This window comes from Capra hircus, chromosome 26, assembly GCF_001704415.2.
Source record: "Capra hircus breed San Clemente chromosome 26, ASM170441v1, whole genome shotgun sequence".
In the NCBI taxonomy this organism is placed as follows: domain Eukaryota; kingdom Metazoa; phylum Chordata; class Mammalia; order Artiodactyla; family Bovidae; genus Capra; species Capra hircus.
The window spans coordinates 38018600-38034898 of NC_030833.1; the positions used below are offsets into that span (position 1 = coordinate 38018600).

General features: G+C 42.6%; 1 protein-coding gene across 2 annotated transcripts in view; it reads right to left on the reverse strand.

Moving 5' to 3' along the window:
* Positions 1-14339, reverse strand: part of TNKS2 (tankyrase 2) — a 63361-nt gene extending 49022 nt beyond the window's left edge. Inside the window, exon 1 of one of the 2 annotated variants that reach the window (XM_013975069.2) lies at positions 13766-14339. In XM_013975069.2, the coding sequence (XP_013830523.1) occupies positions 13766-13964 (199 nt within the window). In that variant the 5' untranslated portion in view covers positions 13965-14339. The remainder of the gene's footprint in view (positions 1-13765) is intronic. The other variant, XM_018041467.1, reaches the window with a different exon arrangement.

Here is a 16299-nt window from a genome sequence, read left to right on the forward strand (position 1 = left end):
CAAAGAAAACAATTTATGGTTACCAAAAGGGAACTGAGGGGATCAATACATTAGGAGCTTGGGATTAGCAGATTCAAACTAGTATTTATAAAACAGATAATCATCAGGGACCTATTATATAGCACAGGGACTATATCAATGTCTTGTAATAAATTATAATGGAAAAACAATTTTAAAAAGAATTTATACACACACACACACAACCAAATCGCTGTGCAGCACACCAGAAACCAGCACACCACTATAAAGTGACTATGCTTCAATTTTAAAAAACAGGAAGAAAAGAAAAAATGCTGCAGTGAACATGGAGGTGCATAAGCCTTTCTGAGTTAACACTTCCTAATGAAATCTTCTATAAAATCCCAATATGTGTCTTGTTTGCTGTAAAAATACCCAATGCCTGGTACACAGTTGGCACGCACAGAGTTGCAAATTAACTGAATTCAATTTAAAATAATACTATTCAGGCTGAACCTGCCTTCTTCTCCTCAAAGACCCAAACGAAATTATCCCTCTACTTCAGAGGCATCTCAAAGAAACAGTATGAAAAACACTGCTGTAAAATATGAATGGCCACTGAAGGACAAGCAAATTGCCTACTAATAAGTATATTTTAAAACCTTGCTTTGCATCTGCCTTTTGATAGCCACACATTTCATTGACTGCAAGTATCAAAATTGAACTAGTTTTAGGGCATCACCAATGCAATGGACACGAACTTGGGCAAACTGGGAGATGGTGAGGGACAGGAAAGCCTGGCGTGCTGCAGTCCATAGGTCGCAAAGACCATGACTGGGCAACTGAACCAAAAAAAACAATCAATTTATAAACTAGTTCCTTTCTCATGAATCTTCTTCCAGATCTGCTGACATACTGAGTGCAACACCTTGATGGCACCATCCTTTAGGGTTTTGAAGAGTTCTACTAGAATTCTGTCGCATCCATTAGCTTTATTAACAGCAGTGCTTCTTAAGGCCCACTCGACTGCACTGTCCAGAAGGTCTTGCTCCGGGTGGCTGACCACACCATCGTAGTAACCTGGTTCATTTAAACCTTTTCTGCGCAGCTCTTCCATGAATTCTCTCCATCTCTTCAGCGTCTACTAGGTCTCTACCGTTTCTGTCCTTTATTTTGCCTATCTTTGGGCAAAATGTTCCCTTGATATCTCCCTTTTTCCTGATGAGCTCTCTAGTCTTTCTTCTGTTGTTTTTAGTTTTATACACTGCTCACTGAAGAAGGCCTTCCTGTCTCTCCATGCTGTTCTTTGGAAATCTGCGTTTGGTTGGATGTGCCTTTCCCGTTCTCCCTTGTTTCTTCTCTTCTCTTCTTTCTTTAGCTGTCTGTAAGGCCTCCTCAGGTGCCACCTTGCCTTTCTGCTTCTCTTTTTCTTTAGGATGGCTTTGTTGGCTGCCTCCTGTACAGCACTATGGACCTCCGTCCATAGCTCTTCAGGCACACTACTTACAAGTTCTAATCCCTTGAATCTTTTCATTACCTCCACTGCTGGAAGACCCAGCAGTGGCCACAGGACTGGAAAAGGTCAATCCTCATCCTAATTCTCCCAAAAGGGTAGTACCAAAGAATGCACTCACCATCAGACAATGGCACTCACCTGCCATGCTAGCAAGGGCATGCTTACACTCTTGCACGCTCAGCTTCGGCATTATGCAAACCAAGAACTTCCAGATGCCCACGCTGGGTTTAGGAAAGGAAGAGGAACCAGAGCTCAAACTGCCAATATTCACTGGATCACAGAGAAAGCTAGGCAATTTCCAGAAAAACATCTACCTCTATTTCATCGATTACGCCAAAGCCTTTGACTTGTGGATTGTAATACACTGTGGAAAGCTCTTTAAGAGATAGGACTACCAGACCATCTCACCTGTCTCCTGAGAAACCTGTATGTGAGTCAAGAAGCAACAGTTAGAACCATATATGGAACAACTGACTGGTTCAAGATTGAAAAAGGAATATGACGGAGCTGTCTGCTGTCACTCTGTTTGTTTAATCAATATGCTGAACACATCATGCGAAATGCCAGGCTGGATAGGTTACAAGCTGGAATCAAGATAAGCGGGAGAAACATCAACAACCTCAACCTGCCACTCGAATGGCAGAAAGCGAAGAGGAACTAAAGAGCCTCTTGATGAGGGTGAAGGAGGAGAGTGAAAGTCGCCTTAAAATTAAATACTAAAAAAAGTAAGGTCATGGTATCTGGTCCCATTACATCATGGCACATGGAGGGGGGGAAAGGTGGAAGCAGTGACAGATTTCCTCTTCTTGGGTTCTAAAATCACTGTGGATGGTGACTGCAGCCATGAAATCAGAAGCCGTTTGCCTCTTGGCAGGAAAGCTATGGCAAACCTAGACAGTGTGTTGAAAAGCAGAGACATTACACTGCCAACAAAGGTCTGGACAGTCAAGGCTATGATCTTCCCAGTGGTCACATATGGTTATGAGAGCTGACAGTAAAGAAGGCAGAGTGCCAAATAATTAATGCCTTCCAACTGTGGTGCTGGAGAAGACTCCTCCGAGTCCCTTGGACAGCAAGGAGATAAAACCAATCTTAAGGGAAATCAACACTGAATACTCGCTGGAGGGACTGATGTTAAAGCTGAAACTCCAGTATTTTGATTATCTGATGGGAACAGCTGACTCATTGGAAAAGTCCCTGATGCTGGGAAAGATTGAGGGCAGAAAAAGAAGACAGTGTCAGAGGATGAGATGGCTGGTTGGATGGCATCACTGATGCAATGGACATGAGCTTGGGCAAACTTTGGGAGATGCTGAGGGACAGGGAGGCCTGGGGTTGCAAAGTATTGGATATGGCTGGGCGACTGAACAACAACAGTCAAAATTAAACTAGTTCCTTTCTCATGAATAGCTGGGTTGTTTCTACTCTTTTCCTATTACATACAATGTTGCCAGGAGTAACTAAAAAGAGAAAACTGACAGTATCTGGCAACTTCTTTAATTTGGGGAAAGAAGATGACAATCGGACATCCAAAATATAAAGGAAAACAGGATATTTACTAAGATAAGATTATTCGGTTTTGGAAATGCTTAAATGCTTTTGGATATCTGTCCGAGGAACAAATGTCCAATAAGTAGAAGGTTCTGTGTATTTCTAACTAAGGAAATTAGTATGAACTAACAACTGACACTTTGAAGTCTTGACCGTAAAGATGGTGTTTGAAGCCATGCAAGAAAATGAAGCTGACTAGACAACACTAGTTTTCTGTTCTGTTGAAAGAAGTATGTTTCGTATCAAAGATCAATCTCTTCTCATCTTATACTTTCTCACCTTCTCAAGGTATTCCTATCCACATTAATCTCTCCCTCTCCGCCAGATCATTCCCAACAGTGTGAAAGCATGTTCTTTACGTTCCATTTTATTAAAAATATTCTCCTTGAATTCACATGCCCATTTCTCTGCTCCCCTGCATACTCAACCCTCTAGGAAAGTGAAAGTGAAGTTGCTCAGTTGTATCCAACTCTTTGGGACACCACGGACTGTAGACTACCAGGCTCCTCCATCCATGGGATTTTCCAGGCAAGAATACTGGAGTGGGTTGCCATTTCCTTCTCCAGGGGATCTTCCCGACCCAAGGATCGAACCCAGGTCTCCCGCACTGTAGGCAGATGCTTTACCATCGGAACCACCAGGAAAACCCTACAGACTGTCCCCAATTCTCTATTTCGCATTTACTCCTCTTTCAAATCCAGTCTGGCTTCTTCTTTATGACTGCTTTCATCGAGGCCACCTACAACCTCCATGTTGCCAAACCCAAAGGACACACGTCTGTTCTCATTTGACTAGGTCTCTCAGCAACATTTGGCAACTGACTTGACAACTGACTAATCCCTCTCTTGTGAAAAATATCTCTGAGTTTCCATGACATCACACCTTTCTGGTTTTTCGTGCCTCATCTGTTCATTTAACAAATGATCAGGGAGGGATTTCCTTGGTAGTCCAGTGGTTAAGACTTCACTTTCCAATGCAGGGGGTGCAAGTTTGATCCCTGGTTGGGGAGCTTAGATCCCACAAGCCTTGAAGCCAAACAAAAACAAAATGAAAAACAAAAATAATATTGAGACAAATTCAATCAAGACTTAAACAAAAAAAGAAACCAAATGATCAGGGAATCAACCATGTGATGACACTTTTCGGGGTGCCTCTGACTTACGAGTGTACAGAACAGACCAAATATCTGCCTTTGAGGAACTTCCATGGAGGTGGAGGAGATGAACAACAAACACACAAAGTAAGTATGTTAGAAGGTAATTAGAAAAAGAGAAGACGTGGTCGGGGATTCCCTCGTGGCTCAGCGGTAAAGAATCAGGCTGCCAGCACAGAAGACCCTGATCCAGAAGGGCCCACGTGCTGTGGAGCAACGAAGCCCGTGCCACAACTATTGAGCCTGTGCTCTAGAGCACAAAAGCTGCAGCTACAGGAGCCCAAGGGCCCTAGAGCCCGCGCTCTGCAAACAGCCCCCGCAAGAAGCAGCCCGAGTACCACGACCAGAGAAAGGCCCGAGCAGCAGCGAAGATCCAGCAAAAAAAAAAAAAAAAAAAGGTGATCAGAGTGTGCATATGGAGGGGGTCATAAAGTACAACAGCGAGGTCACCACAGGCCTTGCGGAGACGGTGACATCTGACCCAAGACTTGAAGGAGAGAGAACGAGCCCTACGGACCGACAGAAGGCTAGAATACGTGGAGCTGAACAAGGGGTAGCAGGAGAGGAGGTGAGGTCAGAAGTAACGAGGACCAGCCACAGAGGCTTGAGGACCACTGTAGGAATTCTGGTTTTACTGTGAGGAAAAAGGGAGTGTCATCGTAGGAGTCTGAGTTGGTAAATTACATGATATGACCTATCTGAAAAGTACCCTCTGGCTGTTGGGTTGAGACAAGATTTAAGGGGGTTTAGCTTAGAAACCAATGAAAGACCATGGTAGTTTGGACCATGATGTGGTGGCACCTGTCCGAATATGAAGTGGCAGGTCTGGGTACTCTGAAGGTAGAGCCACCATAGTTTGCTCTCAGCCTGGATGTGGGGTGAGGCTAAGGGTGAGAGGGTGAGGAGGTTAAGAGAAGGTGGGGGCAAGGGAGGAGTCACGGCTGACTCCAAGGCTTTTGGACTGAGGAATGGAGGAGTGGGATTAGCATCAACTGGGACAGGAAGGTTACAGACTGAAGAGCTCTGTGGCAGAAGGTGAGAAATCCAAGTTTCAGCCATGTCCTACCTCCTTAGGGGCATCCTGCTTATTCCACCTGATTTTTAAATGCTGGGACTCCTCAAGACTCAGTTCTCTTCCCTCTTTTCCCCTCATCTTCTCCTGTGGCTTTAAATACCACCTAGGTACATGACCTGCAAATTGAAATCTCCAGTCTAGATTTTTCACCTCAATTCCAGACTGTTTACTAGACATACCTTCACCTGGGTATTTCGAAGGCATCTCAGACTCAACACGTTCCCTAACTTCTCTTCATTCCACTGACACTGCCCAACCACCCCCCCGGCCAAGCCCAAATGTCTCCAGCCTGAACCACTGCAAGTCTCCTTAATCGGGCCTCACATTTTCACTGTCCCCAGCGACCTTTTAAAAACAACCCTCATATCAACCCCCATTTAAAGTAATTCATTGGCTTCCCACTGATACTCTTAGACTAAAATTCAATCCTGCTACCATGGCCTACAAGGCCTGCTGCCTGAACTGGCCCTTACCTACTTCTCTAACTTCATTTCAAACCACTTTTCCCTTTCTGAACCGTGATCCAGCTTTCTTTCGGTTCACCAAGTGTACTAACCTTACTTTAGCATATGCTGCCTGTCTGCTTGGCCTCCTTGTCCCATGTTCTTTGCATTTCTATTCACTGTCTAATGTGCCCACCTTAAAGAGACCATCCCTGATCATTCTATCTAAAGTGGTCCATTCTGCACAAGCATACAATCAATTCAGTTGGTTTCCCCCTCTCCTCCATTAGAACTCAAGCTCCAGAAAAAACACAAGGGTTTTCCCTTTGCTATTCACAGCAGTATCCTCTGGTACTTATTAAAACTTGTAATTACTGTTCAGTACTAATCTCCTGAACTCCGTAACAAGAGGGTCAATGTTTATCTTAATTCATCCCTACTTCCCCAGTGTCCTGCACACAGCCTGGCACACAGCAACAAAAAAATCTGTTCATATTTGCTGAAAAAATACATCATGATATGAGAAAAGGAGACTGAGAAGTACAACTTAGAAAGAATAGCACTGCAAAAGCCAAGAGGGAAAATTTCCAGGAAGAAAGGTCTCTGACCAGAATATTCCTTATCGTAGCCTGGGCACTGCTGATCACACTGTCCTCCCAAGTGAGCCACCCCCGGCTGCCCCAATCAGTGGTTCTGCTATTTTAGCCACTCAGCATCCACCTGGAAGAAAAGCTTTTATTAAAGACTTCAGTTGGAGAATAAGAGAAAAAGAATCAGAATAAAGAAAAGTTAGTAAAGATATCTCTTTCTTTGGGAAGGTACTTGATGTACTCAAGGACCTTGAGAAGGATCACTATTTCTTCAGTGGTAATGTTGTCTGAAGTAGTCAAAATGGTGACTCACAGAGTAACTTCCCAAAAGAGGGGTGTGAGGTGGCCACAGAAATAGCTATAGCAGAACATCTGGCTGTTTTATGAGATAGTGTCAGGAAGCTATCTGTTACAAAGGATTAGTGATCAAGCTGAACAAAGGTCAAGAGTAGCCTTTTGTTAAAATACCACTGAGAAAAGACGATGGTTGCTTCAAACCAGAGTTAACAAGAGAGAATCAATACTGATGTGTTTGATTAAATACTGAAACTGAAGTTTTAGCTAGGGAGGAGATACGGGGAGAAAGGGTTAAGGTGATTTTATCCACATAATTACCAACAGTCCAAGACACGGATGAGGACTTTCACCTCAACAACTGTATCAACATGATTTCCTAGCCATTAAGAGGTCTGAAACCCATCTGGAGGCTGACAGAGAGATCAGCATGTTTTCCAAGTCACAGTGTAAAGACTATAATATGTGTATAGAGGTCATGCTGCTATTCTGAGAGTAGATAAGAGTCTGAGATTTAGAGTGTTTGAAGTCACTTCTTGAAATGAAAGGAATTATTTAGAAGGGGTCAGTAGGGAGCTATTTCAAACTTTAAAATTTACTTTTGGAAGTTTGGTGAAACCTTTAGATTTTAGTGGCTTCCCAAACTCTAAGAACTAATCCCTGATACAATCCCCATTCTTACAGTCTCAAGAATAATTCAAAGCATTTCTGTTATGTACTCATTTTTTTGAAGAAAAACAGTTTTGCAATGTTCTGATCACGCTCTCACTGGCCAGGTAAAACATGAATAGGAATATCCTTAAGAGTCGATACCCAGCTCCATATCCTAAGGATCTCTTTACAAAGGAATCAGAAGCCTAGAGTCAGTGGTTATAGCTGCTCAGGTTACACTGCGATTTTATTTTACAATTATGTAACAGCACTCATCTTCAAACATGAAAATCCTGATGAAATCATACATTGAGTTTGAATCCACTATAGAGCCCTGACAGTAAAACAAAACAGGCATACTTGGAAACTAAACTTGCTGATCAATAAAATGGCTAGCAAGATGTCCTGTTCATTTCTGTTCACTGGACAAGGCCCGTACTGGATATACAGGAGGACTTGATAAACATTTATTTAGTGTATAGCTGATACTTTGGCTGGAACAGTAAGCAAACAACCTCCACAGAAAATATGAAGTTGATGATTTGTGACAACTAAGAAAGTAGTCTATTCAATTTCCCTTTTGTTTCATTACCATCCAGATGCCATCAGTTTCTGCAGTCCCAGGAACTGTCTTGCCAACCATGACTACTGTTAACAGTATCATATCTTCCTGCTATACTGGAAACATGCTTTCATCTGAATGGCTTCCAAAAAGTTGTGAAGCACTGGAAGTTGCTACAGAGAAACCAACTTAAGACTCAGGAAATTTCACTGAGAGCCCCCATCTCTCCCTTTTTACAGCCTGAAGATAGAATGAGCCACTGATGATACAGCTGGTCCAATACGCAATGACAGTTATGTGTTGCCAACCCAAGGCATCACACAGAGCTTTGTCAGAAGGAAACATTAAAAAAACAGAAAATATCAACAAATGCCATGAAAGAGAGAAGGCTCCTGTGATCCAGAAGATGGGAATGTTAGTCAAGCAGCCTTCAGCTTGACTTACACAGCCAGGACTCTTGTCAGATTTTTTAAAGGCTATCATTTTATACTTCTCATTTACTATTATTAGATTGGTTCAAAAGTAATTGCAGTTTTACACTGTTGAACTTTGCCATTTGATAGTGGTATACATTCTTAAATAAATGTGGTTATGTTATACATCATTTTAATGCACGTCTTCTTTTATTTTTTTTGCTAATGACTTACTACTTGCTGGTTATTTTATATTTACTTTAGACTACAGAAATGATGCTAGACAAAAAACTAATTTGAGTAATTTTTTTATTTGAGTTCACCATGGGTCGGGTCATAAAGCAGTGGGGACAACTCAAAACATCAACAATGCCTTTGGCCCAAGAACTACAGTGCAGTGGTGGTTCAAGAAGTTTTGCTAAGGAGACCACAGCCTTGAAGATGAGGAGCGTAGTGGCCAGCCATCAGATGTCGACAACGACCAAGTAAGAGCAATCATCGAAGCTGATCCTTTCACAACTACACAAGAAGTTGCCAAACAACTCAACGTCAACCATTCTACAGTTGTTTGGTATTTGAAGCAAATCGGAAAGATGAAAAAAAAGGTGGGTGCCTCATGAGCTGACCGCAAATAAAAAGAACAACCCATCACCGTGAGGAGTTTTCTTCTCTCACTCTACTCAAAAACAAAGAACCATTTCTCAATCAGACTGAAAAAGTGGATTTTATATAAGAACCGGAGATGACCAGCTCAATGACTGGACTGAGAAGCAGCTCCAAAGCACTTCCCAAAGCTCAACTTGTGCCCCCCAAAAAGTCATGGTCAGTTTCATGGTCTGCTGCCCGTCTAATCCACTACAGCTTTCTGAAACCATCACATCTGGGAAGTATGCTCATCAAATCAATGAGATGCACCAAAAACTGCAATGCCTGCAGCCGGCACTGGTCAATTCAAAGGGTACAATTCTTCTCCGTGACAACGCCTGACCGCACCTCACACACCCAACACTTCAAAAGTTGAATGAACTGGGTGACAAAGTTTGCCTCATCCACCATATTCACCTGATCTCTCGCCAACTGATTACCACTTCTTCAAGCATCTCAACAACTTTTTGCAGGGAAAACACTTCCACAATCAGTAGGAGGCAGAATGCTTTCCAAAAGCTCATCAAACCCCTAAGTATGGATTTTTACACTACAGGAATAAACTTATTTCTCACTGGCAAAAATGTGTTGGTTGTAATGGTTCCTATTTTTATTAATAGACATGTGTTTGAGCCTAGTTATGATGATTTAAATTTCATGGCCCAAAACCACAATTACTTTTGTACCCACCTAATAACTTTACTAACAACTCTACTTTACTAATAACTTTATTTTACTAATAACTTTAAGATCCAGAAAGAAGTACTTCCTGCACGTATTTATTGAGAATGAGGAATACACAGGAGAAGGCTTTGTTTAGTTCAACTTGGGACAAATAGTCTGGTCAGAGTAGGAGAAACTTTGGAAAGGATGCCATGGCCTCTGGGGTGATGAAAGTCTAACAATCTGAATGCAGAAATATTGAAACAAGTACTCCAAAGTGGTTGCTACTGAAGTCTACTGCCTATCTCTAAATCCACCAACAGCTGAGGAAAAAAATGTAACTCAAGTCTTGATAATATACTATAACAAGAGATCCGGTAGTAAAAAAAAAAAAAAAAAATCTGAAGTCTGAAATAGACTGGTCTTTGATACAGGGGTTTTCTACTGATACAGGATTTAATTATCCCCCACAGCAGAAAACAGTCTATAATTCTAGCCCAAGGTAAGAAATGGGGGTACTTTTTGTGGATCTCCCATAATTATGATGTTGGCCTACAGCCAAAAGAAGGAAATGCTTTTGCAACATTAATGGACGGCTTCAATAGCACCACTTTGGGAAAGGGTATCAGTGGTAATCACAAAAGCTATTATGTCTTTGGCAGCTGAAAGTAAAAGTGTCAGTTGCTCAGTGTGTCTGACTCTACAACCCCATGGACTGTAGCCTGCCAGGCTCCTCTGTCCACAGAATTTTCCTAGCAAGAATACTGCAGTGCGTAGCTGTTCCCTTCTCCAGAGGATCTTCCCGCCCCAGGGATTGAACCTGAGTCTCCTGCATTGCAGGCGGATTCTTTACCATCTCAACCACCAGGGAAGCCCCTTGGCAGCTAAGTTATTAACATCTTCAACTGGAGAAATCATCTCATTTTCTTATACAAGTCAGATTCTGACCTACCAGTCCAATTGCCTTTCCTAGACAGAAATCCTTTCCACACCTCTCAAAGGGCCCAATTCAACCACTGTAAGGAGGCTCCCAGACAATCCCACAGTTCAGTAGATTGTTAAAGGCAGTCTGACTCCTTGTAACCTTTCACCTACTAGCCCCTAGCTTTGACTGCAAAGGCCACACAAGTCATATCCTCTCACTTTGTCTACTTGACTTCTTCCACATATGTGGATAGCAACATTGTTTAGCCTTAGTCTTCTTTTCTCTCTAGAATAAGTAGGTTTCCGATTGTAAAATAAATTCCAGGTGCTCTAGTTCACACTTGGTGTGGGGGAGTGGGAAACCTTATATGCAATTCATATGCATACTTTATACATAATTGAATGTAGCAACTTAAGTCTGACTAGCCCAAAGTACATGGCTGAGTAGCGTACTATAAATACAGAAAAGTAACATACTAAGTACAGAACAAAACTTACTTTAACTAGAACTCTAACAATGCAAGTTATTTTTCAACTTGTCTTCTCCAACTACAACTATATCCATACATATATATCATCTCTTTCTACCATCTCTATACCTGAATTCTTTGAACTGAATGTTATTTTACATTTTTTTTCCATTGAACAATTCTCTGCACACCTTAAAACATATTTAAGATTCTCAAGCCAGAAAATTCTGTTCTGTTCTAAGATTCTTGAGAATGCTGTGTATTTCTTTCTTTGGCTATGATGGACAAAAAGATGACCTTCTCCCAAAGATTCTGGCCCTCTTCATTTTTTTAGAAGCAAGTTCAGAGACGCAATCTCCTTTACTGAAACCTGCTTGTTTTCTAGGGGATGATACTGTCAAGAATTTCAGATGTTACTGCTTTTAGCAAAATTAGAGCTGCAGCTTTCCTACCACCAACTTGCCTCTACAAGTTTTGTAATATGTCACAAAAAACTCATTCACATCCTGTGTGTGTGTGGAGGGGAGGGGATAGGTAAGGGGCTGGTAGCAGGGGGATTGAAGAGGAAACTTCTGACAAGCAGTGACTTCTTGAAGCATACTTATTTAAGAAATGGAATCTAGTCTGATAATATAAAAGTTACTGTTTATCTGATTATTTTTTCCATTTGACACAAGAACTTAACTCCTTTAGGGCTAGCAATTATTCTTTAACTGAACTAAATATTTTAGATGAAAATACAGACCAAATTTTCTAAACTGTTCTATCGTGATTCATTTTCCTTTGCACCGATCTCTCATTCCTGTTCCTTGGAATTGAAACAAAAAGACAAAATCATACCTACCCACCTCCCATAAAATGTCCAAGTTTTCATTGGCTTAAAAAAAGAAAAAAGTTCCCCTACAGCTTACCCTATAATGTACAAACACAGGACACTGCTCCGTCAGGCTGTTACATAATCCCACCTACACTGAACTTCCAATGACATGCTGACGTGCATGTTAACATAACTAATAACTCACTACCTACAAAGAGTTTATGAAATATATTCTCCACATATTAAGAAAAAATGCAGCTGGATGCATTTATTTAAAATTTTGAGCAAGAAGGTTCTCTCTCATTAATCTTAAGTAATAACTCAGATTGAATTTACAGAGTTAATTAAAATTTCTTATACACCTGGGTTTAAATGCAGAGCTTTAAAACTCTGGTTTAATATAGACTATTAGTAATTTTTATTACTTTTATATCTCAAATTCTTAATCTTATAACCTGTACCTGATAATTTGGGTAAATTGTGAGGCGTAACTGATTCCTAAAATAAGTTTTCCATTTCAGTTTGAACAAACCACAAAGTTTTCCACTTCAGTTTGGTAAAAAGTGCTTTGATGTTGGGACAGAGCTCAGGGTGGGATGGTTGGGAGGAACAAGGTCAATAGGAAGCTAATCCATAACCTTAAGTCTCTAAATATTACTATTTTCAGATATGAACTCATTAATACAACAAATTCTTGAAAGGCAGCAACTAAGATCTTCTTTGGTTATTTTTATCCCACAGATCAAGCAAACAGAATCTGAGTAACACTACCCTTTGGATTATGTATCAGTTGGTTATGACAGTTTCCCAAATCAGTTGCTTAAATGTTGACTACACGGACAAGCAGGACAATTCAAGTCAGAGACAGCGGTGATCATCAAAATTTTAGGCAAAACTAGCTAAACGTGAGATGAGACTTTAGTATTCTTGTCTTCCCTTTCCACTGCCCACAGGCTGTTTCTAGTTCTCCCACCAACAGTCCTCCAAACCTTCTCCAAAGCTCCTCAATGGGAACCCAACAAATTTGTAATTGACGGAGAAAGCATACTTCCCAGTAGTATTTACATTCTAAATCAGGTGCAGGTTAAGACAAACACATTTCCCACTGAAAGCGTAAAAGCAATGCTTGTGAACAAGGAAATCTTTCTTATGTTTCTTGGCTCATCATTCCAGAGTGCAATCACAATCCTACCAAGAGAAAAGTATAAATGCTTCATAGAAATAAGCTGTGTCCCATCTCTAGTTTTTATATTCTTCAATTAATACACCTATCATAAAATGAACCTAGTAAACATATATAAAAATATGTGTGTATGTGTGTAATTCAAACGATCTAAATCTCAGGATGAGGCGATTACTTCCGATTTAAAATCTAGACCCAAGCTAGAGTCCCTGCACCATCTTTGCTGGCATTATACTACTTTCCATCCCAACTTGTGTCTGGCAGAGACTACCCTCACGCATCCCGCACCCAGCCTAAGTCAGACCTCAGTTCTTCCAAACTTGACTATTTCCAGTCTCCAGAAACTTGCCAATGAGTGCTACCCACGTAAACCCATTAATGCTAATGTGTCAATGGGCCATTAAGCTGATTCTCCTAAATTACATCCCTGCATTTGACAAAAGCCTCAAGAACGTAACACAAAGGACTTTTAAGAGTTATAGTGGAAAGTGCAAGAAAGATAGGTTTGGGAGATAACTGGCCTTTAAAATTCACAAGGTTTACCTCGTCCCCTACTCCTTCTAGCCTGTAGAGGCCTTTTAGGGTTGTAAGACCGGAAGTGGGTACAGGTATTGTCGAAACAAAACAAAGCAAAAAAAACCAAACAAACAATAACAACAACTTCCAGTGACTGTGGCACACTCACCCCCTAACACCTAGGGAACTGCTCACCTCCCATTCGACGACATCAAGAGAACCGGGATCGGAGTCCCAGGGGGAAAGGCCGGGGGGAGAGGTGCAGTGTCTGGTTTCGGGCCTGCAAACCCGGGTGCGCAGGTGGGGTCTGGGCGAGGCAAGGCGGCGCTGGTCCCGCTTACCTGCGGCGAAGTGGAGCGGGGTGGACTTCCTGCCCGCCGTGTCGCGGCTGTTCACCTTCTCGGGCGTCACCAGCCTCTTAACTCGCTCCACGTCCCCGTTGCGGCAAGCCTCGAACAGCTCGCGGGCGGCCGGCTCCACTGCCTCGGCCGCCGCGCCCGCGCAGGCCGCGCCCCCGCCGGCGCAGCGGCGGCCCGACATTATTCTGGCCGCCGCCGCCGCCGCCAGCAGCAGCGCCAGCAACGGCAGCAGGAGCCCCGGCCCCGCGAGCAGGAGGGCGAGGCTCCCCGGAGGAGACGCGCTCAGGGCCCGGGCCTCTCGGCTCCCTGCTGTCACCGGGCTCGGCGCAGTCCCATGGCCGCGCCACCTCGCATCCCTTGATCGGCCTCGCGACCCCCGACTGCTCCGCCGGGGCGGAGGCACCGAGAACCCGCCGCTCGAGCTCAGAAGCGACGCGGCGGCGGAAACTGGCAAGGCCCCTCCCGCCAGCTCCTCTGAGTCCTGGGAGCGCACGTGACGTCGCGCCGCGCCTGCGCGGTGGTGGTAGGCAGGCCGGCCAGGTTTTGGCCAGCGGGCCGCGCCGAGGGGTTTGTGGGAAATGTGAGGCGAACGCCGCTGGCCGCGGGTGGAGTAGGGGCTTCGTCCCATCGCCATCTTTGTGGTGGGTTTTGCTGAAGTTGAATGTTTTGCTTAATGTCTTTATTAAAAAATGGATTTCTTAATCTGAATTTCCTTATTGCACAAAAAAGAACCTTTGAGAGTTTCCCCCCAATTTTGGATGTTATTTTGGACTTCTTACTGTGGGCATTTTCCATGTTTTCAGCTCCCACAACCCCTTTGTCCTGGAGGTTTCTCCCTGCCACTGTCTCTTCCCTTCCCCGCAACTGCTGTTTTGTTTTTTTGTGAGCCACTTCTTAGAAATGAATGAGTTGCTTGCTGGGAAGTTTGGATGAGTTGCCCCAAGATAATGTGAAGAAAAGTAGGAAAGCACTGAAAGTTTGTTCCAATTCTAAATAATTGAGAGGTATGGCTTACATGAATTACTCTTTCCATAGTTAATAGCTTAGGACTAAAGGACCCATCATGAGTCTATATATTATGCTGACTTGGCTGAAGTGTGGATATACTGGGTATACACATCGCTGACAAAGTTTAATGAATTGTGATTTCTTTTCTTTTTGCTGTGAAAGCAAGAAAAGCACATAATTAACTCTCACGCCTAAGGTAGTAAGTGATAACAGCTGTTCATGATCATTTCCTAACCTATGCCCTGGTCTTAAGAAACTGTTTAAAACTATGGTTACATACATGTGGAAAAGACCCTGAAGCTGGGAAAAATTGAAGCAAAAGGATAAGGTGGCGGCAGAAGATGTGATAGATAGCATCACCAACTCAATGGACATGAGTTTGAGCAAACTCCAGAAATAGTGGAGGACAGAGGAGCCTGTCATGCTGAAGTCCTGGGGTTGCACAGAGTTGGACAGGGCTTAGCAACTGAACAACAACAAACGGTTACCTAAACGGGTACATGTGACCCTTGGCATGCAGACAAGCATCTTCCCCAGCTTGCCTCCCGCCTGTGTTGTCTTAACTTCTTAACCTTTTTTTTTTTTCAAATTCAGTGTTTGTTCGTTTGGGATCATCAACTCACTATTGTGCTAAAAGGTAGAGGCTTTACGTGGATGGGGGCATTTTTATAAATGTGTAAATTACATAATTATATATGCACACGATAAGTATAGATTTAAAATATGCTGTATAATGATAAGTATCTGTGAATCCGCCTAAAGAACTGGTACACCACCAATGGTATTGAATCTATCATTTTTCTTCCATGTTTCATCTACTTGCTGCTGCTGCTGCTGCTGCTAAGTCATTTCAGTCGTGTCCGACTCTGTGTGACCCCCATAGACGGCCTCCCACCAGGCTCCCCAATTCCTGGGATACTCCAGGCAAGAACACTGGAGTGGGTTGCCATTTCCTTCTCCAGTGCATGAAAGTGAAAAGTGAAAGTGAAGTCACTCAGTCGTGTCTGACTCTTAGCGACCCCATGGACTGCAGCCTACCAGGCTCCTCCGTCCATGGGATTTTCCAGGCAAGAGTACTGGAGTGGGGTGCCATCATCTACTTACCAAGTGTATTCCCTAATTTTCTTATTCTCTAATTATTAATTTGTAGTTATTAATCCCTTACTATGTGTGTATTCCTCAGCAGCATATTGTTCACCTTTACTTGTTCTTGAGCTTTCTGAAAGTATCAGTCTGTGAGGTCTTTTTTCACTTGTGATGCTTGTAAGTCTCAAGCAGTCATTATTGTTTTATAGAGTTGTCTTGTGAGTATACCACAGACTTACAAGTCTACTGGTTATTTGATTTGTTTCCAAGTTTTGTTCTAAAGTACTGCTGCAAACATTTGTATACATTCTCCTGGTGCATACGTGCAAAATGAGAAGTGTTTGAACTTTCTGACCACTATTCATAGCATAAGAAAGGTGATTGCTGTATTCAACCAGTAAACATGCTCATGTATATAAAAC